General features: G+C 60.8%; 2 protein-coding genes across 12 annotated transcripts in view; one reads left to right on the forward strand and one right to left on the reverse strand.

Moving 5' to 3' along the window:
- Window positions 1-20,783, forward strand: part of SBF1 (SET binding factor 1) — a 28,011-nt gene extending 7,228 nt beyond the window's left edge. The window contains exons 3-41 of one of the 5 annotated variants that reach the window (XM_030855484.3): window positions 159-296; window positions 501-659; window positions 744-854; window positions 1,485-1,590; window positions 1,722-1,854; window positions 1,944-2,052; window positions 2,159-2,272; window positions 2,403-2,480; window positions 2,721-2,834; window positions 2,907-3,035; window positions 3,121-3,219; window positions 3,302-3,506; window positions 3,587-3,699; window positions 4,549-4,698; window positions 5,015-5,083; window positions 5,159-5,317; window positions 5,390-5,655; window positions 5,741-5,913; window positions 5,991-6,064; window positions 6,139-6,334; window positions 6,583-6,710; window positions 7,335-7,513; window positions 7,632-7,768; window positions 7,878-8,085; window positions 8,193-8,389; window positions 8,497-8,634; window positions 11,228-11,305; window positions 11,560-11,732; window positions 11,809-11,988; window positions 12,510-12,611; window positions 12,694-12,879; window positions 12,948-13,074; window positions 13,162-13,292; window positions 13,362-13,592; window positions 19,044-19,151; window positions 19,247-19,458; window positions 20,152-20,239; window positions 20,311-20,442; window positions 20,537-20,782. In XM_030855484.3, the coding sequence (XP_030711344.1) occupies window positions 159-296; window positions 501-659; window positions 744-854; window positions 1,485-1,590; window positions 1,722-1,854; window positions 1,944-2,052; window positions 2,159-2,272; window positions 2,403-2,480; window positions 2,721-2,834; window positions 2,907-3,035; window positions 3,121-3,219; window positions 3,302-3,506; window positions 3,587-3,699; window positions 4,549-4,698; window positions 5,015-5,083; window positions 5,159-5,317; window positions 5,390-5,655; window positions 5,741-5,913; window positions 5,991-6,064; window positions 6,139-6,334; window positions 6,583-6,710; window positions 7,335-7,513; window positions 7,632-7,768; window positions 7,878-8,085; window positions 8,193-8,389; window positions 8,497-8,634; window positions 11,228-11,305; window positions 11,560-11,732; window positions 11,809-11,988; window positions 12,510-12,611; window positions 12,694-12,879; window positions 12,948-13,074; window positions 13,162-13,292; window positions 13,362-13,592; window positions 19,044-19,151; window positions 19,247-19,458; window positions 20,152-20,239; window positions 20,311-20,442; window positions 20,537-20,635 (5,529 nt within the window). In that variant the 3' untranslated portion in view covers window positions 20,636-20,782. Of the gene's footprint in view, window positions 1-158; window positions 297-500; window positions 660-743; window positions 855-1,484; window positions 1,591-1,721; window positions 1,855-1,943; window positions 2,053-2,158; window positions 2,273-2,402; window positions 2,481-2,720; window positions 2,835-2,906; window positions 3,036-3,120; window positions 3,220-3,301; window positions 3,507-3,586; window positions 3,700-4,548; window positions 4,699-5,014; window positions 5,084-5,158; window positions 5,656-5,740; window positions 5,914-5,990; window positions 6,065-6,138; window positions 6,335-6,582; window positions 6,711-7,334; window positions 7,514-7,631; window positions 7,769-7,877; window positions 8,086-8,192; window positions 8,390-8,496; window positions 8,635-11,227; window positions 11,306-11,559; window positions 11,733-11,808; window positions 11,989-12,509; window positions 12,612-12,693; window positions 12,880-12,947; window positions 13,075-13,161; window positions 13,293-13,361; window positions 13,593-19,043; window positions 19,152-19,246; window positions 19,459-20,151; window positions 20,240-20,310; window positions 20,443-20,536 lie in introns of those variants that run through there. The other 4 variants (XM_060306101.2, XM_030855485.3, XR_009565452.1 and 1 more) reach the window with 4 other exon arrangements.
- A 1,724-nt stretch (window positions 20,784-22,507) lies between these two features.
- The window catches only part of PPP6R2 (protein phosphatase 6 regulatory subunit 2), an 84,388-nt gene continuing 83,824 nt past the window's right edge, over window positions 22,508-23,071 (reverse strand). For 6 of the 7 annotated variants that reach the window (XM_030855491.2, XM_030855488.2, XM_060306103.2 and 3 more), the window contains 2 exons: window positions 22,765-23,001; window positions 22,508-22,692 (listed from right to left, as the gene is read on the reverse strand). In XM_030855491.2, the coding sequence (XP_030711351.2) occupies window positions 22,641-22,692; window positions 22,765-23,001 (289 nt within the window). In that variant the 3' untranslated portion in view covers window positions 22,508-22,640. Of the gene's footprint in view, window positions 22,693-22,764; window positions 23,002-23,071 lie in introns of those variants that run through there. The other variant, XM_070046442.1, reaches the window with a different exon arrangement.

Here is a 23,071-nt window from a genome sequence, read left to right on the forward strand (position 1 = left end):
GAGAAGGCCGAGGTCCAGGAGGCAAGGCATGTGGGTCGCAGAGCAGGGTGCTGCTGGCTGCACTGGAACCCGGCCTCCAGGCCCTGGCTGTGCAGTCCCTCGCAGGCAGGGGACTAGAGGGAACTGACTGCTGACCCCCGTCCCCTTCCTCCCGATAGTTTTGCCAGCCCAGTGGGTGGCAGCTGTGTCCCGAGAGGAACCCACCGACCTTCTTTGTTGCTGTCCTCACCGATATCAATTCCGAGCGGCACTACTGCGCATGCTTGACTTTCTGGGAGCCCGTGGAGCCCACACAGGTAACCCTGCGTGGGCCGAGCCTCTGACTGTGGCCGACTCCCTCTGTCCTGTGTGTGTCTGGTCCTGGTGACCCAACCCCACAAAGGCTCAAGTTTCCAGAGGGCCAGTCCTGTCTGAGTCACCTGTGTCCCGTGTCCCCCCCACCCCCCCCAGGCCTCAGGAGACCTGCCTGAGAGCCTGGCATATGGGGCTTCTGTCCACAGGAAGGGCTGTGCACCGAGGACACTGCCGAGAGGGAAGAGGAGGCAGGTGAGGGAGGCCCAGTGGGACTGTCAACCGCAGCTCCTGGCCCGCCCGGCCAGCTGTTTGCTCCAAAGACGCTGGTACTGGTGTCTCGATTGGACCATGCGGAGGTGTTCAGGGTGAGGCGGGCAGCCGGGCACAGGGCAGGATGCGGGGTGCTCCCGCTGGCTGGGTCGTCATTCCCCGATCTGTGGTCCCTGCAGAACAGCCTGGGTCTCATCTACACCATCCATGTGGAGGGCCTGAACGTGGGCCTGGAGAACGTGGTTGGGAACCTGCTGACGTGCATCATCCCTCTGGCCGGGGGCTCACAGGTGGGTCAGGAGGCAGCTGCTGTCCACCTGCAGCCACAGGACCCGCTGGTGCCTGAGGCCATGGGGTGGGGCCTGGTAGGCGTTCGGAGTCCAGCCTGGGCGGAGTGCGGCCCTAGCCTCGGACACTGTCCTGCGTCTTGGTGCCGCCGCCTGTCCTCTTTTCTTGGCCCTGCCTGTCTCGTGTCCCATGTCGCATCTGGCTCTCCACCTGGCACCCTTTGGTTCCTCTGTCCTCTCCCTCCTTGGGTGTGCCTGTCTCTGGGTGTCAGTGTTGGCTTATCTGTCCAGCCCCCCGGTCTGTGTCCCCGCGTGTGGGTGTGTCTAACTGTGTCTCTCTGCCTGTCTGTCCCGTGCAGCTGGACTCTGTTGAGGACGGAGTGGTACGGATTCTTTGTTTCTTCTGCCCACTCAGGCCCCGTCCCCACCCCAGGTCAGAGGCGCAGAGTTTTCTCTGCAGCACTGCTTGGGCCGACAGAGGCCAGACGTGGCCTTTCCCTTGTGCCGTGCTGCCCGTTCTGGCCAGTCCCACCTCGGGGTCTGTCATTCCCCCAGGCCCGCCTGAGGCTGTGAAGCTGGGGGTGACCCAGGTCTGGGTGGAGCAGCTGAGCACTGGTCCCTCTCTCTCCACAGAGAACCATCTCTTTGGGGGCTGGGGACCGGCAGGTCATCCAGACCCCACTCACCGACTCGCTGCCCATCAGCCGCTGCAGCGTGGCCCTGCTTTTCCGCCAGCTGGGTGAGCCTGGTGCCCGCAGCCCCACAGCCCCCACACAGTCCTTCGTCTCCCCTCCCGGGGCTGGCGGACAGACATCGAGGTTTCACCGCAGGGCGGGCGCCTGCGCCCTCTAAGCCTGTCCTCCTCCTCAGGCATCACCAACGTGCTGTCTCTGTTCTGTGCGGCGCTCACGGAGCACAAGGTGCTCTTCCTGTCCCGGAGCTACCAGCGCCTCTCGGACGCCTGCCGGGGACTCCTGGCGCTGCTCTTCCCTCTCAGATACAGGTGCTGACCTTACCGTTGCCCACTGCCCTGCAGTCCCTCCGCCCCACCCCGGCCCTCGGGCTGTCGCGCTGAGCCTTGGCCCATTGCAGTTTCACGTACGTGCCCATCCTGCCGGCGCAGCTCCTGGAGGTGCTCAGCACGCCCACACCCTTCATCATCGGAGTCAACGCTGCCTTCCAGGCAGAGGCCCAGGAGCTGGTGAGGGCCCTGCTCAGCGTCTGCCTCGCTGCTCCAGGCTGGGCTGACCCCAGGCCCTGCTGACCGGCCCGTGGCTCTCTGACCTCTCGCTCCCTTTGGTCCACAGCTGGATGTGATTGTAGCTGATCTTGATGGAGGGACGGTGACTGTGCCCGAGTGTGTGCACATTCCACCCCTGCCAGAGCCACTGCAGAGCCAGACGCACAGTATTCTGAGCATGGTGAGGCAGGACCAGGGGCCTCGGGGAGGCTGGTGCCTCGGGCAGGCTGGGGTGGGGTCACTTGGTGGCCAGAGGAAGCCAGAGCGTGGGGCTGGTGTGCAGCTGACCCTGCTCCCCGCTGCTTCCACAGGTCCTGGATCCAGAGCTGGAGCTGGCAGATCTCGCCTTCCCTCCACCTACGACGTCCACTTCCTCCCTGAAGATGCAGGTGGGGGTCGCTGCCCCTCTGGGGGCCCAGGCCCACCCGGTGCTGAGCGCTCCTCCAGGGGGTCGCCAGGGCCGCGTGGGGTGGGTGTGAGCCTCGGAGGGTCCTGCACAGGAGTGGCCGTCGGCACCGAGTCTTAGAGGAGGCACTGTGGCTTGTGTGGAGGAAGCTTGGAGGGTCAGGAGGGTGAGGTGCCTGGAAGGCTCAGGGCCTGGCACTCACCTGCCCTCACGTATGCCCCAGGATAAGGAGCTGCGCGCCGTCTTCCTGCGGCTCTTTGCTCAGCTCCTGCAAGGCTACCGCTGGTGTCTGCACATGGTCCGCATCCACCCGGAGCCTGTCATCCGCTTCCATAAGGTGGGCGCCAGGCGGGGGCGGGGCTGGGCAGAAGGTGAGTGCCCGAGGGGCTGACCTCTTTGTGCACCGCAGGCAGCCTTCCTGGGCCAGCGTGGGCTGGTGGAGGATGACTTCCTGATGAAGGTGTTGGAGGGCATGGCCTTTGCAGGCTTTGTGTCGGAGCGCGGGGTCCCCTACCGTCCTACGGACCTATTTGATGAGGTGCACCCCGACCCCACCTGGGAGGAGCCGCCATCACCCCCCTCCCTGCCCCAGCCAGCCCGCCTGACCCTGCTTCCTCCCCCAGCTGGTGGCCCACGAGGTGGCACGGATGCGGGCGGATGACAGCCACCCCCAGCGTGTCCTGCGTCATGTCAAGGAACTGGCAGAGCAGCTCTACAAGAACGTAAGGCAGGTGGCACGAGGGGGCGGGTCACTGTGCTGCCCTGGCCCGGGCTGCTCGCCCATCCTGCCTGTGTCCCCCCCAGGAGAACCCGTACCCTGCTGTGGCTATGCACAAGGTGCAGAGGCCAGGGGAGGCCAGCCACCTGCGGCGGGCGCCCCGGCCCTTCCCCCGGCTAGACGAGGGCATGGTGCAGTGGATCGTGGATCAGGCCACAGCCAAGATGCAGGGCGCACCCCCGGCCGTGAAGGCCGAGAAGAAGACCACCGTGCCCTCAGGGCCCCCCATGAGTGCGTAACCGGGAGGGGGAGCCTGAGTGTGGCCGAGGGTGGACGTGAGGTCAGAGGTGAGCACGTTCTCTGCTCCCCAGCCGCCATACTGGAGCGGAGCAGTGGGCTCCACGGCAACAGTGCGCGCCGGCTGGAGGTGGTCCGGAACTGCATCTCCTACGTGTTCGAGGGGAAGATGCTTGAGGCCAAGAAGGTGAGGGTAACCCGGGCACAGGGAGCGCTGGGGGCTCTGGGTGGGGGCGGCCTGGGCCAGGGCAGCGGCTCTCAGAGGAGCCCTGGCCCTCGTTCTCCTGCAGGCGGCTGGAGGGAGCTGGGCTGGCAAGAAGGGCAGGTGGACACCGGGTCCACCTCAGAACAGCTGGGTGCAGCCTGCTGGGGAGGCTCCACGGGAGGAATTTCCTTCAACTTCTAGTCGTCAGAATGCTCTAAAAGTCCCTGCTGTTAAGTGTCTTCTTTATCGCTCACGGAAACTAGTGTCGACTCACGCGCGTCTTTTTTTCTTACTTGCAGAAAGTGGACTTCATTTAGCGTTCTGCCCTCTGTGATGTCCATTGACACTTTGGGTCTCTCAGGACAGCCAGTTTGAGTCTGTCTTGTGTTTCACAGCTGCGTGGTTCTTTGTGAAGCACCTAGTTCTTAAACCAGCCCTTTATCGGGTTCCTGGTTGTTTCACGGCGTGCGGGAGTATCAACAGGACAAGTGCAGCCCTTTCTGTGGCCCGCCCAGTGCTGAGCCGGCTGCTGGCTCTGCGTTAGGCTTGTGCGTTCTAGGCGCTGGGGCCCTGGCCGGCCGTGGGGTCTCGCTCAGAGCACTGGCAGTGTTGTGAGGTTCGTGTGCGGGGGGCTGGCTCCACTAGCGCGTTGGTCTCTCTTGGGCAGTGAAGCCCCAATCTGGGCACACCTGACCGGATGGCTTCCGGTCTCCTCTGTGCTGAGAGCCTGGGCTCTGGCCCCCACGTCTGGGCCAGGCCTTCCCTGTGCCTCAGGGCACGGTTGGGTCCACATAGGCTCGTGCCCTCATCCCCTTGTTTCCCCGTCCGCAGCTGCTTCCAGCTGTGCTGAGGGCCCTAAAGGGGCGTGCGGCCCGCCGCTGCCTTGCCCAGGAGCTGCACCTGCACGTGCAACAGAACCGGGCGGTCCTTGACCACCAGCAGTTCGACTTCGTGGTCCGCATGATGAACTGCTGTCTGCAGGTGAGGCCGGGCCTCACACCCTGCCGGCGCTGTGGCCACAGGGTGGGGCCGGGCAGGGCTTCCCCGGCCTACCCATAAGGGTGCATCTTCTGGCGGTGCCGACAACTGGGGAGACCCCGGTCTGCCGGTGAGGGTGGCGTGGGGAGAATCCTTGTGGGAGGCTGGTGCAGGGGCCTCCTGCCCTCAACCTCCGAGCAGCCCTGGGGAGCTGGTGCAGACGGTTCAGGGACTGACGGGAGGTGCTGCTCTGTCGGCGGTGCTGGTGGGGGTGTGAATGGCACGGGGCCGGGATCCGACGCCCCCGGCCCTACTGCAGGACTGCACCTCCCTGGATGAGCACGGCATCGCAGCTGCTCTGCTGCCCCTGGTCACTGCCTTCTGCCGGGTGAGTGCTGGGGCGGACAGAGTCTCCCCAACCTCCTGCCGGCTGCACCCGCTGACACCCTCTTGGCTTCTGCAGAAGCTGAGCCCAGGGGTGACGCAGTTTGCGTACAGCTGCGTGCAGGAGCACGTAGTGTGGAGCACGCCGCAGTTCTGGGAGGCCATGTTCTATGGGGATGTGCAGACCCACATCCGGGCCCTCTACCTGGAGCCTGCCGAGGACCGAGACCCCTCCCAGGTGTGTGGGGACTCCCTGGGCCCGCGGGATGGGGCTGGCCTGGCTCTGGCTCACGTGCGGCCCCTGGGGCAGGTTGGGGAGGCACTCACACAGGAGGACGAGCGCTCTGCCCTGGACGTGGCATCTGAGCAGAGGCGCCTGTGGCCCACCCTGAGCCGCGAGAAGCAGCAGGAGCTGGTGCAGAAGGAGGAGAGCACGGTGTTCAGCCAGGCCATCCACTACGCCAGTCGCATGAGCTACCTGCTCCTGCCCCTGGACAGCAGCAAGAGCCGGCTGCTCCGGGAGCGCGCAGGGCTGGGCGACCTGGAGAGCGCCAGCAACAGCCTGGTCACCAACAGGTGGGGTGTGGCCTGGGGGCAGGACCTGAGCAGTACAGGCCTTGGGTTGTGTGGCCTGTGCCCACTGTGCCCCTCCCCGGCCCAGCATGGCAGGCAGCGTGGCGGAGAGCTATGACACAGAGAGCGGCTTCGAGGATGCAGAGACCTGTGACGTGCCCGGGGCCGTGGTCCGCTTCATCAACCGCTTCGTGGACAAGGTCTGCACAGAGAGTGGGGTCACCAGCGACCACCTCAAGGGGCTGCATGTCATGGTGCCAGGTATGGGGTCTGGGCTTGGAAACACTCCCCTTGGATGGGTGGGCGCAGGCCAGAGCATGAGAACTGCTCTCCCCCAGACATCGTCCAGATGCACATCGAGACCCTGGAGGCCGTGCAGAGAGAGAGCAAGAGGCTGCCCCCCATCCAGAAGGTGAGTAGGGGCCGGGGAGTGGCGGGCACCAGGACTGGGCTATGTTCTGAGGCACTGCTCCTGTCCCCAAACAGCCCAAACTGCTTCGGCCACGCCTGCTGCCCGGTGAGGAGTGTGTGCTGGACGGCCTGCGTGTCTACCTGCTGCCGGATGGGCGTGAGGAGGGTGCCGGGGGCAGCAGGGGTGGCCCCGCACTGCTCCCGGCTGAGGGCGCTGTCTTCCTTACCACGTACCGGGTCATCTTCACGGGGATGCCCACCGACCCCCTGGGTGAGCCTTTGGACCCCTCTGCCCCCGCTCCCCTTGCCCCTCCCCCTGCCCCCCCCCAAGGTCTTTGGGCTAGTGGGACTTCTTCTGCCTCTCCCTCTCCCCTTCTCAGGGGTTTAGGGTCTCTGTGGGAGATAGGCTGTTGTCTTTCCTCCCCACCCTCCCGGTCTACCCCATAGCTCTGGGACCCTGAGACTCTGTGACCCTCGACCCCTCCCGTCCCCCTGACTCTGCACCCGGCTTGTTATAAGTGGGGGAACAGGTGGTGGTCCGCTCCTTCCCGGTGGCTGCGCTGACCAAGGAGGAGCGCATTAATATCCAGACCCCCAGTGACCAGTACCTGCCGGACGGGCTGCAGCTGCGCTCCTGCACCTTCCAGGTCGGCTGGGGTGTGGGCTGTGTTGGGTGGGGTCTGTGGGCCCCTGAGTCGCGGCCCTCTCCAGGATGCAGCGTCTGAGCCCTAGTCTTGTTCTCATGAGCGGCTGTTGAGCCAGCATTGAGCCCTTTGTGATTCCTGAGTTGACGGGGAAGTCGCTGTGTCTTAGCTTGGTGTCCTCTGCCTGCGCCATGTGCCAGTTTTGGGGGCTCTCCCGTTTACCTTGCAAGGCCCGAACCCTAGAGGCCGTGTCTGCAGCGTGCTGCGTGAGCCCGGCCTAGCTGAAACCTACACAGATTAGATGAAACACAAAGACTGGGTTCCTGAGTCTCCGCCTACATGCAGTCTGGGGAGCAGGCCCTCCGCTCACCCTCTGTCCTTGGGGCGCTCCTTCAGGACGTGTCCGTCACCGGATGGAGAGGCGAGACTGGCCCTTCACAGTCCCACGGTAGACCTAGCCGCCTTTCTCAGGGCCGTCTGGTCGCAGGGCCCTCACCCGTCCATCCTGTTAGAAACACCCGAGTTCCAGTGATGCAGCACGGGGCGTCCCGTAGGCCTGTCCGCCTTCGTGGCCAGGGCTCAGGCCCACGGGCCTCCCAGCCTCTGAGGGCCTCATGTCTGACACAGCTGCTGAAGATGGTCTTTGACGAGGAGGTGGGGTCTGACAGCGCTGAGCTCTTCCGCAAGCAGCTGCACAAGCTGCGGTATCCACCAGATATCAGGGGCACCTTCGCGCTCACCCTGGGTTCTGCCCACACACCCGGCCGGCCGCCCCGTGCCACCAAGGACAAGGGTCCTTCCTTCAGGTAGGGAGCTGGGCCCCGAGGCCAGAACACCTTCCCTTCGCAGAACCACTGTGTGTGTCCCCTTGTCCATCTCCTCACCTTTGCTGACCCTGCAACTGTACTCCTCGGGCCCCCCCAGGACCTTGTCCCGGAACTTGATGAAGAACGCTAAGAGGACCATCGGGCGGCAGTATGTCACCCGGAAGAAGTACAGCCCCCCAAGCTGGGAGCACCGGGGCCAGCCACCCCCTGGGGACCAGGAGGACGAGATCTCAGGTCGGGGTGTGGGGAGCCGTGGGCGGTCTGGGTGAAGACCCTCACGTGGAGGGGTAAGGGACCCGGGCAGCCCCTGGGTAATGACCCCCGTGTGCCTGGCCTGCCCCAGTGTCAGAGGAGCTGGAGCCCAGCACGCTGACCCCTTCCTTGGCCCTGAAGCCCTCGGACCGCATGACCATGAGTAGCCTGGTGGAGCGGGCGTGCTGCCGGGACTACCAGCGCCTGGGGCTGGGCACGCTGAGCAGCAGCCTGAGCCGCGCGAAATCCGAGCCCTTCCGGATCTCCCCGGTCAACCGCATGTACGCCATCTGCCGCAGGTGAGCAGTGAGCGCGGCAGGTTTGGTGGCCTCCAGGAGGCCGAAGGCCCAGGGGCGCCTGGCTGTGGGTCCAGAGTGCCTTTGGCCTCACGTCCGCCTCCTCGCAGCTATCCGGGGCTGCTAATCGTCCCCCAGAGCGTCCAGGACAACGCCCTGCAGCGCGTCTCCCGCTGCTACCGCCAGAACCGCTTCCCGGTGGTCTGTTGGCGCAGCGGACGCTCCAAGGCCGTGCTGCTGCGCTCAGGGGGCCTGCACGGCAAGGGGGTCGTCGGCCTCTTCAAGGCCCAGAACGCGCCTTCTCCGGGTAGGCTCCCTGTTCACGCTGCAGCCCGCCCCGCCCCCGGCGCCCCGCGCCCCGCCCCCGGCGCCCCGCCCCCGGCGCCCCGCCCCCAGCTCCACTTCCTCCCGCAGGCCAGTCCCAGGCCGACTCCAGCAGCCTGGAGCAGGAGAAGTACCTGCAGGCCGTGGTCAGCTCCATGCCGCGCTATGCTGATGCGTCCGGTCGCAACACCCTCAGCGGCTTCTCCTCGGCCCACATGGGCAGTCACGGTGAGGGTGCTCGGGGCCGGAGGACCTGGGGGGTAGTGATGGCATTTATGGAGAGCAGACCAACAAGGGGGCAGAGTGTTTGGGGTGTGGGAGCAGGTGAGTGTCCTGAGGCCCAGCTCTGACCACTCCTCTGGGGGTTTACAGAGGAGGCAGCAGGCCCAGGAATTTGGGGCATGCGCCCAGGGGCCATCCTGGGCCCTGCCCCTTGCCGTCGGGGTGCTGGTTCAGGGCGACCCTTAGAAGAGCATGCTGTCCACAAGCGGTGGTCTGGTCTCCTGGGGTGACAGGCGGGGACCCTGTTGTGGCAGGGTGAGCCATGTGGATGCCTGGCGCTGGGAGAGGGTTTTAGACAGGAGACACCCAGGAGGGCCCCAGGGCGTGCAGGCGGGGGCGGGGGGGGGGGTTTGTGTCAGGATGGGCAGCCTCACCCCAGGGCCTTGCTCCAAGGCAATGGCTTCTGCACCCCGCTTACCCTCCAGCTGCCCCCATCCTGCCCCCGCATCTCCCTCATCTCCCCCCGTGACAGCCTCTCCCCTACCTGCGCGTCTCCCTCCATCTCCCCTCCTGGACCCTCCCTCACTGATCTCTGGTCCCTTCCGGTTCATCCTCTTGGCCCTCCTGAAGGCTGCTGGGCCTCGTCGGAGCTGCCACCTAGCCCATGTTGGTCCTCACGTTGGTGATCAGCGAGCTGCCTCTCAGTCCGTGCTTGGAGGTCTCGTCACCCCGCTGGAGGCACGAGGGCTGGGAGGCTGCCCGCACTGGGCCTGACCATTGCCCAGATGCTGGCCTGAGCCAACCCCTGCCTGTACCTCAGCAGGTGTGGTGACAGCGTCTACCAGGGATCTGTACACACCTGGAGCCGTCCTGGCGGTTGTGTGTGCAGAGTTGGCCGATGTCACAAGAGGGTCACTTCTCTCTGTGAGACCCTTCCCCCACCCTGGCTTGTGCAGACATCACACCAGGGGTCACTTGTCGCTCAGGCCTTCCTGATTCCCTCCCTCCCCTCACACTTGTCTGCGTTTTTCTCTGCTGCTGCTCTAGGTTCCAGATGCACTGGCTCCCAGATGCATTGCTCTAGCTCTCAGGTGGGCTTGGGGGCTGGCAGGCCACCTGTGGGGCTGAGCCTTCCAGAAGCCCGGGCATCGTCCTTGATTCTTCCCTCTCTGCCCACCCTGAGTCTGAGTTCACCACCCGAGCCTGCAGCCATCCCCATGGCCGACTGCCCCCACGCTGGCCCAGGCTGCTCCTGCCCGTGGCACAGGGCCTCCTGGTGCAGCTGCCACTCGTTCCCGTAGGGGAGGGCCTTCACCCCTCCCGAGTGAGGCCTAAGGAGCACCCCAACTGCAGGCACCTCCTCTGCTGCTGGCGCACACCAGCCCCCCAGTCCCCGTGCAGCCTGTAGTCCAGTGCTCCGTCTGTAGCTGTTGTTACCACTTGCTGGGCACTGGGGCCAGGGGGGCTGGGAACAGGGTGGCCAGGCTGTCCTCACGGTGGTTAATGGGGATGCTGCCCTAGGAAGCGCTGGGCTCGGTGCCACCTTCTGAAGCGGCACAGGCTTTACTCCTCTGGGTCCTCTACTGGGAATACCGCTCTCTAGTTTGAGTGGCTTTTAGTTTTCCAAACATCAGAGACCATCATTAAGTGTGTTTCATGGTTGCGCTGTCTTCCTGCCTTCCGCCCGCTCCAGTGGTTCTGAGTGGCCCCTGCAGGCAGCACCCTCCCCGCAGGATCTTTGGTCTCCTAGTGCCTGTGTCTTCCCTAGTGTTGCTTGGGCATCTCTGAATGTCCCCACAGCCCACTGGTGCTGCTTCTGGGTGTCCCCCGAGTTCTGGGCACGGGCCTTCCCCCTCGTTGCCTGGGGGCATACAAGGTCTCGGCTCTCCTCAGCTGTACACCGGTTCCGGTCCAGACTGTTGTCACGAGGACACGCTGTCCTCACTGTGGATGACCATGCTTCTGCCTGCAGCGTAGTGGGCTGGCGCCGTGCTGGCCTCTGGTGCCCTGCGCCCTCTCTGTAGAGGCGAGTGAGCCTGGGTCATAGCCAGGTGCAGGCTTTGGAATCCAGAGGCCTCCTCCTGTGGGCTCCCTGTGCCTCCAGGCTGGGCCGTCCCAGCCCGTAAGCCTCGTGCCTGGTCCTCACAGGTGGCTCTGTGCTGGGGCTTGGGCCTGCCTGTGTCCTGGACTGAACCACCCTCTGAGGTTCCAGGCTGGGAGCTCCCACGCTGGGCCTCCTCTTCTCTGGGCTGCGCCTCATGGGCACCTCCTGCTGCTGCTGTGTGCTGGGCAGGGGCCGCTTGGTGGCTGCGTGTCATGAGCAGCTTAGGCAGGGTCCATGGGGCTGAGGGTGCAGAGGAGGCGGCCCAGGGTCCTGCCTGTCCCCTGACCCTTCCTACCCACCACCGGGTCCTCTGCTCCCTCGTTTGCCCTGGGGGCCCAGAGGACCTTGACAGATCCTCACTGTCTCTGGGACCCCCGGGGGGTTCGGTGGTGACCCAGCCTTGGACCCAGTTCCTTTGGGCCACAGCTCCGCCCTTGCTGGGTGCACCCCCGGGCCTGGGGCCAGGCCTGAGCCTTCTCTCTGCTGTGCCCCCAGTGCCCAGCCCCAGAGCCAGGGTCACCACGCTGTCCAACCCCATGGCGGCCTTGGCCTCCAGACGGACTGCGCCCCGAGGTACCGTACTGACCGCGCAGGCTGGCTCCCCACTCCTGGCACTGATGGCCCCATGTGACTGCTCAGGGCACTAACGTCCCCCACACTGGCACTAACGGCCCCGTGTGACAGACCAGCGTAACCCAGCCCTCGCCACAGCCCCGGCCACTAACAGCCTGACGCCCCGAGTCCCACCCTTGCCCTCCCTGGGAGCTCTGCCCCAGGTAAGTGGTGCCCTGGCCCTGCTCCGGTGCTCACCTGGTTTCTCTGTGCAGGTAAATGGGGCAGTGTCCGGGCCGGTGGGCGCAGCAGTGGGCTCAGCACTGATGTAGGCACCCGGCTAGCAGGCATGGGTCCCCCCCAGGCCAACGGGGCCCCCCCCGACCCAGGCTTTCTCCGGCCCCAGCGTGCAGCCCTCTACATCATTGGAGACAAAGCCCAGCTCAAGGTGACTGGGACAGAGTCCTGGGGCCAGGTGGGGGCACGGGGCCTGGGCGCGTCTCACCACGGCCGGCTTCCTCCAGGGTGTACGGCCAGATCCCCTGCAGCAGTGGGAGCTGGTGCCCATCGAGGTATTTGAGACACGGCAGGTGAAAGGCAGCTTCAAGAAGCTGCTGAAGGCGTGTGTCCCCGGCTATCCTGCCACCGAGCCCGGTTCAGCCTCCTTCCTGTGCTCGCTGGAAGACTCAGAGTGGCTGATCCAGGTCTCTCCACTGCCCCTGCCCCACCGTGGTGGAGGGCTACCCGGGGGGAGGAGATGCGATGGGCAGGGGCCATCCGGTGCCCACCTGGGTGCCGGGCCCCGCCACTTACCTAGAGCCGTGGGTGGGCGGGGTCTGGGCTTGCTCTTTTGATAGTATTGGGCTTCGGGAGGGGATGATGGCCACTTCCCAGTGGTGGTGCATGGACAGGGGAGGGAGGCCAGGGTCCAGCTGTGTGGGAGCCCTCTGCTCTCTGTCAGGGTGGGGCTGGGCACGTCAAGGAGAGGGGATGCCTCTTCAGGCCCAGAAGATGCTGATAGGCGGGTGGGTGGGCGGCCGGGTGGGAGGAAGCACGCCACAGCATTTCGGGTCCATCCAGGCTGTGCTGCCTCGCGGGGTGTCCCCTGGCGTGGGCCTGCGCAGCCACCGCTCCTGTGGATGTGTGGGTCCTGGGGGCCCGGCTGGGTGCTGGAGTCTTAGGCCACGGGCTCTGGGAGGTGCTGAGGGGCTGCGGGTGCCTGCAGATCCACAAGCTGCTGCAGGTGTCGGTGCTGGTGGTGGAGCTCCTGGACTCGGGCTCCTCTGTCCTGGTGAGCCTGGAGGACGGCTGGGACATCACCACTCAGGTGCGCGGTGGCCGGGGGTGGGGGTGGGGGCGGGTGTTGGGCCCAGTCCCCACGCCCTGCTGACTCACGGCGCTGCTGGCAGGTGGTGTCCCTGGTGCAGCTGCTCTCAGACCCCTTCTACCGCACCCTGGAGGGCTTCCGTCTGCTGGTGGAGAAGGAGTGGCTGTCCTTTGGCCATCGCTTCAGCCACCGCGGGGCCCACACCCTGGCCGGGCAAAGCAGCGGCTTCACGCCAGTCTTTTTGCAGTTCTTGGACTGCGTGCACCAGGTGAGCGGGCGGCCGTGGTGGGGGCTGTGCGTGCTGACCGCTGGCCGCTGACTCCTGATGCCCCACAGGTCCACCTGCAGTTCCCCATGGAGTTCGAGTTCAGCCCATTCTACCTCAAGTTCCTCGGCTACCATCACGCGTCCCATCGCTTCCGGACCTTCCTGCTGGACTCGGACTACGAACGCATCGAGCTGGGTACGGTGAGGGCGGGGGCGGTGAAGGTGGGCACAGGGGCGGGGTCAGCAGCCGGGGTGGGGCCGGGCTCAGCGCTGCCCCCTGCAGGGCTGCTGTATGAGGAGAAGGGGGAGCGCCGGGGCCAGGCGGCCTGCCGCTCGGTGTGGGAGTACGTGGAGCGGCTGAGCAAGAGGACGCCGGTGTTCTACAACTACCTGTACGCGCCCGAGGACGCGGAGGTGAGCAGAGCCTGGTCGGGGCGGGCAGGCCCCTCCGCGCCCCGGTGCTCACGCCAGGCCCGCCCCCAGGTCCTCCGGCCGTACAGCAACGTGTCCAACCTGAAGGTGTGGGACTTCTACACCGAGGAGACGCTGGCCGAGGGCCCCCCCTATGACTGGGAGCTGGCGCAGGGGCCCCCCGAGCCCCCGGAGGAGGAGCGGCCCGATGGGGGTGCCCCCCAGAGCAGGCGCCGGGTGGTGTGGCCCTGCTACGACAACTGCCCCCGAGCCCAGCCCGACGCCATCTCCCAGCTGCTGGAGGTGCGTGTGGCCCCTGAGAAGGGGAGAGGGGGTCCTAGCGCACGTCAGTCCGGCCCCCCGCCCCCCGATGTGGACGGTGATCTGCTGGCCTTCCATCCTGCCTGGTGGTGCCCCCTTCAGAGAGAGATGGGCCTGGAAGCTTGGGGCTGACGTTCAGGCTTCTCTCACTCCCTCTGCCAGACTTAGTGGGCGTGTCTGCTTAGCCTCAGCAATCAGGATTCAATAGGACACGGGACCCCGGAAGAGAGAAGAGAGCCCCTTGGGGTTGGGGTTTGGGGGGAGGCTGGGATGGCATAGAGGGTGGCTGTCCAGTGGCCGGAGTTCTCCCCCGGGGCCTCAGGTCCGGACCACAGCAAGGTTTGCATTGCCCGCCCCCCCCCCCCCCCCGCTGGGTGTCTTTGGAGGGATATCTAAGCATCCTGAGCTTCTGCTTCCTTGTGGGGAAAGTGGGGAGGCTGATTCCTGCCTCTCAGGGAGGTGGTGAGGTGTAAACAAGCAGGTGAAAAGGTTTTGACAGCCCAGCAGTGGCCCAGGCTGAAGGCACTGGCCACGCAGGGTTTGGGGGAGCCTGGGTCATGGTTTTGTGGGTGAAGGGGATCCACAAGCACAGAGGGCAGAGGACCGTCCTCTTCTCTCTGGTACTGCTCGTGGTCTTGGAGCTGGTGTCCCTAGGCCAGCGTCTGTGTGGCGTGATGTTGTCTGTGGTGCTTTCATTTCTGACTGGTCTGTGTCTTTAGTTAACGGTGAGTTTCTGCTTGGTGCTCAGCGTGTGGTTAGCGCGTCTTCTCACCCATTTCTGTCTTTCACGGGACTTTTCTTTTTGCTGCTTTCTTCCGTTTGTTATTTTCCTGACAGTTGAGTATTACTTTTCCATGTTATCTACTTTGTGTGGCTTTTGAGCTGTATGTTTGTGTTATTTGTAGTGGTTGTCAGTGACTGCAGTCCCAGCGCATCTGGGGTTGAATTGCACACCCCCCACGGGAACTGCCCGCTCCTGTCCTTCTGCCTTTGTCATCAGCCCTTTTACTATTACCTGTGACGTCAGCACAGCGCATGGGTTATGGTTGTTTTAAATGGTCCACTTTGTTTTAAAAAAATTAGGAAACAAGGAAAACGTCTTCTGTTTGCTGTGCCCGGTATTTTTCATTCTCAGTGTAGATCTGGTATTGTATCACTTCCCTGTAGCCTGAAGAACTTTCAATGTTTCTTGTAATCCAAATCTGCTAGTGACAAATTCCCTCAGCTTGTTTTTTTTTTACCTGAAAATGTCTTCATTTTTTTTTATTTTCACCATTTCTGTTCTTATTGTATAGTTTACAGTGTTGTGTTAGTTGCAGGTGTACAGCAAAGTGACTCAGATATATATATATATATACATCTCCTTTTATAGTCTTTTCCATTATAGATTATTACAAGATGTAACTATGGTACCCTGTGCTATTCAGTAGATCCTTGCTGATTATCTGTTTTATATATAGTAGTGTGTATATGTTAATCCCAAACTCCTAATTTATCCCTCCCGCCATCCCCTTTGGTAACCATAAGTTTTTATTTATTATTTATTTGCTGCATCGGGTCTTAGTTGTGGCCCGTCGGCTTCTCTCTAGTTGTGGTGCGCGGGCTCCAGAGCACATGGGATCCAGAGCATGTGGGCTCTTTAGTTGTGGCCCATGGGCTTAGTTGCCTGACCAGGGATCGAACCTGCGCTCCCTGCATTGGAAGACGGATTCTTAACCACTGGACCACCAGGGAAGCCCCCATAAGTTTGTTTTCTATGTCTGTGAGTTTATTTCCATTTTGTAAATAAGTTCATTTATATCATATTTTTAGATTCCACATACGTGATATCATATATTTGTCTTTCTCTGTCTGACTTAGTGTGATCATCTCTAGGTCCATCCATGTCGCTGCACATGGCATTATTTCACTCTTTTCATGGCTGAGTAGTATTCCATTGTATAAATACGCCACATCTTCTTTATCCATTCATCTGTTGCTTCTGTGTCTTGGCTTTTGTGACTATTGCTGCTGTGAACATTGGAGGGGGGTGCATGTATCTTTTTGAATTAGAGATTTTGTTTTTTCTGGATATATGCCCAGGAGTGGAATTGCTGGGTCATATGGTAGTTCTATTTTTAGTTTTCTGAGGAACCTCCATACTGTTTTCCATAGTGGCTGCACCAATTCACCTTCCCACCAGCAGTGTAGGAGGGTTCCCTTTTCTCCACTCCCTCTCAGCATTTGTTATTTGTAGACATTTTTTTTATATACGTTTATTTATTTATTATTTTTGTCAGCATTGGGTCTTTGTTGCTGTGCACGGGCTTTCTCTAGTGGTGAGCGGGGGCTGCTCTCTGTTAGTGTGTGCGGGCTTCTCATTTGCGGTGGCTTCTCTTGTTGCGGAGCACGGGCTCTACGCGCATGGGCTTCAGTAGTTGTGGCTCGTGGGCTCTAGAGCTCAGGCTCAGTAGTTGTGGTGCACGGGCTTAGTTGCTCCGTGGCATGTGGGATCTTCCCGGGCCAGGGATCGAACCCTTGTCCTCTGTTTTGGCAGGTGGATTCTTAGCCACTGCCACCAGGGAAGTCCCTCCCCTGTAGACTTTTTAATGATGGACTTTCTCACTGGTGTGAGGTATATTGAGCATCTTTTCATGTGCCTGTTGGACATCTGTATGTCTTCTTTGGAGAAATGTTTATTTAGGTCTTCTCATTTTTTGATTGGGTTGTTTGTTTCTTTGATATTAAGCTGTGTGAGCTGTTTGTATATTTTGGAAGTTAATCTCTTGTCCATAGCATTGTTTGCAAATATTTTCTCCCAGTCCATAGGCTGTCTTTTCATTTTGTTTATGGTTTCCTCTGCTGTGCAAAAGCTTTTAAGTTTAATTAGGTCCCATTTGTTTATTTTTGTTATTATTTCTGTTACTCTAGGAGATGGATCCAAAAAAATATTGCTGTGCTTTATGTCAAAGAGTGTTCTGCCTGTGTTTCCCTCTGGGAGTTTTATAGTATCTGGTCTTACGTTTAGATCTTTAATCCTTTTGGGTTTTTTTTGGTGGTGCCATGCAGCTTGTGGGATCTTAGTTCCCTGACCAGGGATCAGACCTATGCCCCCTGCAGTGGAAGTGCGGAGGCCTAAGCACTGAACTGCCAGGGGATTCCCTTTAATCCATTTTGAGTTTATTTTTGTATATGGTGTTAGAGAATGTTCTGATTTCATTCTTTAGCACGTAGCACCACTTATTGAAGAAGCTGTTTTTTCTCCATTGTATATTCTTGCCTCCTTTGTTGTAGTTTAATTGACCATAGGCTCATGGGTTTATTTCTGGGCTCTCTATCCTGTTCTATTGATCTGTGTCTGTTTTTGTGCCAGTACCACACTGTTTTGATTACTGTAGCTTTGTAGTATATTCTGAAATCAGGGCACATGGTTCCTCCAGCTCTGTTCTTTCTCAAGATTGTTTTGGCTATTCAGGGTCTTTTGTGTTTCCATACAAATTTAAAATTTTTTGTTTTAGTTCTGTGAAAAAGGCCATTTGTAATTTAATAGGAATTGCATTGAATCTGTTGATTGTCTTGGGTAGTGTGGTCATTTAAACAGTATTGATTCTTCCAATCCAAGAACACAGTATATCTTTCCATCTGTTTGTGTCATCTTCAGTTTTGTTCATCAGCATCTTATAGTTTTTGGAGTACAGGTCTTTTGCCGCCTTAGGTTTATTCCTAGGCATTTTGTTCTTTCTGATGCAATGGTAAATGGGATTGTTTCTTTAATTTCTCTTTCTATGCCTTTATTTATTTTTTAAAGGAATATTTATTTATTTATTGCCACGTTGGGTCTTCATTGCTGCGCTCGGGCTTTCTTTAGTTGCGGCGAGCGGGGGCTACTCTTTGATGCCGTGCACGGGCTTCTCATTGCGGTGGCTTCTCTTGCTGTGGAGCACGGGCTCTAGGTGCACGGGTTTCAGTAGTTGTGTCTCGCGGGCTCTAGGAGCACAGGCTCAGTAGTTGTGGCACACAAGCTTAGTTGCTCCGCATCTATGCCTTTATTTTTTAAAGGGTGTTTTCTCTGGATTTAGAATGCTAGGTTGACAGCTTTTTATACTTGGCAGTTTAAAGATGTCGTTCCAGTGTTTTCTGCTTGTTGCATTGTTTCTGACTGAGTGTTGGTGCTCGTTCTTACCCTTGTAAACCGTGTGTGACAGCACCCTTTTTTTCCCTGCCTTTAAGGTTTTGTCTTCATCTTTAGTGTCGGCAGTTTGGCCATCACATGGTGTTTTTTGTGTGTGTGTGTTCTGCTTGGAGTTCTTTAAGCTTCTTAGATGTATGGCATGAGAGTTTTAATCAAACTTAGTACATTTTAGGCCATTCTTTTTTTTTTGTCTGTGCCCCGCAGCATGCGGGATCGTAGTTCCCCGACCAGGGATCGAACCCACGCCCCCTGTGTTGAAGCGCAGAGTCCCAACCACTGGACCACCAAGGAAGTCCCTAGGCCGTTATGTCTTTAAAAAGTTTTTCTGCATAATCTTGTCCCTCATTTCCTCTGGGACTTCTTTGCCCGATAGGTCACTGAGGCTGTATTTGGTTTTTTCCTCCAATCTTTCCTCTCTGCAGTTCATTTTTATGATTCCTGTTACATTGTTTTCAACTCTACTGCTCTTCTTTCTTACGTTTAATGTGCTCTTAAGCCTATTTAATGAATTTTCCACTTCAGATATTGTATTTTTCAGCTCTAGCGTTTCCATTTTTCTTTATAGTTTTTCTTTTCTGTAGAGATTCCCCATCTGCTCAACCATTATGTCCATCTTTAAATCTTAAATCTATTTATAACAACTGTTTTGAACTTCTTGTATGCTAATTGAGTGTCTAGTTCATTTCTGGGTCTTTTAACTTTTCCCCTGAGGATGCTTCTTATTTTCCTGCCATTCTGCTTGCCTAATAATTTTTTTTAATTAAATTTATTTATTTTTGGCTGCGTTGGGTCTTTGTTGCTGCGCACGGGCTTTCCCTGGTTGCGGTGAGCGGGGGCTACTCTTCGTCGCAGTGCGCGGGCTTCTCATTGCGGTGGCTTCTCTTGTTGCGGAGCACGGGCTCTAGGCTTGCAGGCTCTGGAGCGCAGGCTCAGTAGTTGCGGCGCACGGGCTTAGTTGCTCCGCAGCATGTGGGATCTTCCTGGACCAGGGCTCGAACCCGTGTCCCCTGCACTGGCAGGTGGGTTCTTAACCACTGTGACAGCAGGGAAGTCCCTTGAGTATATTTTTGATGTCTCTTCAACTGTTGTCTCCAAATACTGATTCTGCCCAATCCCTCCCCCTTGCCGCCTCCTCTGGACGACAGTTACACGGTCATTAGATCTTTTCCCTGTCTCCTGTCCTACGTCTTCCATCCTTTTGTCCTTTCGTGTTCTAGTCTGGGTACTTTTTTCTGCGTAATCTCTCACTGATTCTCCTCCAGGAGCTGCAGCGGCTGGAGACAGAGCTGGGCCGACCCCCTGAGCGTTGGAAGGATGCCTGGGATCGGGTGAAAGCTGCCCAGCGCCTTGAAGGCCGGCAAGACGAACGTGTGAGCGGGGGTGGGTGTGGGGGGCTGGGGTGGCCTTGCTGCCAGGAGGAGGTGGAGGCCACCCCCCTGACACGGGCCCACCCTCCTGCCCCCAGGGCACCCCCAGCTCCCTGTTGGTGTCCAGTGTGCCCCACCACCGCCGCTCGCTGGGTGTGTACCTGCAGGAGGGACCCGTGGGCTCCACCCTGAGCCTCAGCCTGGACAGCGACCAGAGCAGCGGCTCAAGTGCGTCCGGTTCCCGCCAGGCAGCCCGCCGCAGCACCAGCACCCTGTACAGCCAGTTCCAGACAGCTGAGAGCGAGAACAGGTGTGAGAAGCAGCTCTCTCTGCACCACGGACACCTCTGAGCTAGGGGGATTCGACTGGGGTCCCAGGCAATTCTCAGATGGGTGGGGGCAGGTGCCTTTGGGGAGCGTCTAGTTATTTCTTAGGTGGACTGATTTGCCGGGGAGGCCGTGATGGTGGCCTAAGCTGTGACGGTTGCTGGGGAGAAGCAGGTGGGCTTGGAAGGGGTTTGGGATATAGAACTGGCGACCACAGCCAGGCCATGGTGGCTGCGGAGGAGGAGAGGGACAGGGACCATGGGATACCTGTGAGGGTGGGCCAAGTGCCCTGTGAGGTTGGGGCAGCTTCCAGTAGAGGCTGGGGCCCGGCAGGCTGCATCCCACCCTCTGGGCCTGGAGGGGTCACGTTGCCGCAGTCGCCTCCCCAGACCTGCCTGCTCCGTGTCAGGGGCCCCTGCTCTGCATGTAGGGCTGTTTCCCTGAGACCCTGAGGCTCTGGTGTGGGACCCTCCCAAGTGTCTGTGCTCTGACGGGCGTGAGGGGGTCCTTTCTGGGGACAACCCCAGGCTTCTTCGTGTTCCCTTGCCCTGTGCTCCGGACTTGGGTCAGTTTGGGGACAGGGGCCTCGGTCTTGCTGCTGGGGCTGGCGGGGCCGGGGAGGCGGGGCCGTTGCCGGGCCCTGATGGCTGTTCTGGCCGGTTCTTCTGCAAACGCAGGTCCTATGAGGGCACCCTGTACAAGAAGGGGGCCTTCATGAAGCCCTGGAAGGCCCGCTGGTTTGTGCTGGACAAGACTAAGCACCAGGTGAGTGGTCAGCGGGCTGGCTGGGGTGGGGAGTCGAGGGAGCCCTGCCCTGACCTCCTGCCCCTGCTCAGCTGCGCTACTACGACCACCGAGTGGACACGGAGTGCAAGGGCTTCATCGACCTGGCGGAGGTGGAGGCTGTGGCGCCTGGCACTCCCACTCTGGGTGCCCCCAAGACCGTGGACGAGAAGGCCTTCTTCGACGTGAGCTGCGGCTGGGGCGCCGGGGGATGGGGGGGCGCGGCGCGGGGGGTGGCGGCCCGCGTGGGGCCGTGGAGTCAGTGTCCCGCGTCCCCAGGTGAAGACGACGCGTCGTGTTTACAACTTCTGTGCCCAGGACGTGCCGTCAGCCCAGCAGTGGGTGGACCAGATCCAGAGCTGCCTGTCGGACGCCTGAGCCCGGCCCTGCTCGGCGGCTCTGTGTCCAGTCGTTACAGACCACTAGGGGTGGGCAGGGCCCCCCGGCCATGTTTACAGCCCCCGCCCTTGACAGTATTGAGGCCCCGCCCCCAAATGTGTGTACAGCCCCCCCCCCCCCCCGCCCCCGCTCCACCCGGCCAGCTCTAACTCATTTTGGAGCCCTGGCTGAGCACCCGCCGGGAGCAGCCACGGTACAGCCCTCGCGGTGGGCCTGTAAATATCCCCCCTCCCGCCCTGTCAGCATGCTGGCCCCGGCCGGCCAGCCGCAGACAGCCTGTTCCTAGAACCAGAGTCTATAAAGAGCGCTAATGACACGCCGCACGCCTGCGTCTCCTCCGTGTCCTGGGGCCGGGGTGGGCGGCGGGGGCCAGCATCACCAGGCTTTTGCTTGGTGCCCGGCCACCCATCCCTCCAGGCCTCAGAGGCGATCCTGGGGCTGGTGTGGAAGACGCCACCTAGAGGTGTGTGTGTTGTGAAGAAGGGGGTACAGGGGAGCTGTCCGGAGTCCAGACTTGCTGGCCCCTCCCTGGTCAGATGAGAGTCAGTCAATGGGATGGGATGGGATGGACGGAGGAGTGGGACGGGGCCTGAGGAGGGGGAGACACCAAAGAGGGTGGGCTCTCTGAAGAGCAAGGGTGCTTCAGGACTTGACTTGGGGGGCTTATGTATGAGGAGGTGGGGCACAGGGACCCAACGGCCTCCATTATGGGCACTTGGCTCCAAACACCTGTCTCTGTCTCTCCCCTGGGGTCCTGACCGTCCTCACCGCCGCCCCCTCCCCCCCCCCCCCCCCCGTCTTGGCTGTAACGCAGGTCACTCTCCCATTCAGACGTGAGTCCCACCCAGGTTAGGGCCTTAATAGCAACGGGTGCCAACCAGGGGCAGGGCAGGGCCGGGTGGGCAGCAGGTGGGGTGTGTGGGGCGGAATGTGGCACCGCGGAGGCTGGGAGAACATCCCAGAGTGGTCAGGGTGGCGGCCACAGCTCCTGGTCGGGGGGGCTGGTGGTGCGGGGGGCCCGGCCGGAAACGGCACCCATCAGTGGGAGCTAAGGCGGGGCTCACCCAGGTCCTCCCTGGGTCCACGGACAGCCGTCAGGCTGACATTCCTGTTGCCCAGGAACCTGTGGGTCTGGGGTCCCTGCCCGAGACGCAACCTCCAGGCAGAGCTTGTTTCACAAAGAAAAGAAAGAGCTCAGTCTTTACTCAGGAGTTGACTCAAAGACGGGCCCGGGAGCAGCAGACGACCCCCGCTGCCAGCCAGGTTGGGGCTCCAGGGCCCGCAGCGTAACAATACGCGGGTCTGTCGGTGAGAATAACAACTTTTATTGGGAGTCGTGGGGTCTGGGTGCCCTGTCAGATCATCAGAACAGTAACATGAGATACCCCGCCCTCCCCGGCAGGCGCAGGGTAGCCCCCCATGCCCAGGCACTGCTGGGCCCTCTGCACCCCGTCCTGCACGCCCGTGGCCAGCTCCTGCCAGGCACCCCCCCCCCCCCCACTGCCCACTGCGGACAGCCTGCCAGGCCGCGGGGGGCTTGTTTTTTTTAAGGCAGTCACGTTTGCAGGCTGGCTCAAGGCCAGCTCCCAGGCCTACCGGGCAGCTAAAACCCCGTCTGGCCAGTCCAGTTCCAGACCCACATTTGTCCCCAGAGCCTCGGAGACCCTCTCCTGCGCTAGATTAAAAAGTGCAAACACGTGGCTCTCTCCGCGTTTGTTAGAAAACGTATAAAAACAGGCTCAGAGCCTGGGGCGCAGGCAGAGCCCCCGTCTGAGGCCTTATTGCTGTGTGTGGGGCTGGACCCTCAAGGCCCACCCAGAGTCAGGCAGGAGAAATGCAGGCTGGGCCGTCTGACTGGTTCCAACTGCCAGCTTTACCAATGCAGCATTTATTTTAAAATTAAATTAAGTTAAATTAAAAAAGACAAACTGCGTCACCAGGTAGTTTTCTTGGTTGGGGCGCCAAGGCTGGGCGGGCGGCAGCATCACACGAGGCCATTTAAGGCAGCTCCCGCGGGCGGAGGCCCGTCAGTCTGCCTGCAGGGGTGGGTAGGAGTCGCTCAGGGCAAGGGTCCCCACCCAGCCCCTCCCCTGGTCCGACCTGCTCACCTGTCCTTTGCCACCGTCCCCAGGGTGGCCGCGGTGGAGACAGCTGGGGCTGCAGGGGTGGCGGCCACGGCCAGCACAGGAGACACTGCCGGGGCGGCCGAGGCGGGGCCGGTGTTGCCCGGTACTGTGGTGGCCGCCACGGCAGCCTCGGGGAGGACGGCCCCGACTGGGGCAGAGGTCACTTCCACAGGCGCAAGGGAGGCCAGGTCTGGAGGCGTGCTGGTGGCGCACTCAGACCTGCGTGGCAGACAGGCTCCAGTTACTGGACCACCCCCGCTGGGGCTCCACCCTGCAAGATGGCCCAGGC

Source organism: Globicephala melas, chromosome 10 (genome assembly GCF_963455315.2).
Source record: "Globicephala melas chromosome 10, mGloMel1.2, whole genome shotgun sequence".
In the NCBI taxonomy this organism is placed as follows: Eukaryota; Metazoa; Chordata; class Mammalia; order Artiodactyla; family Delphinidae; genus Globicephala; species Globicephala melas.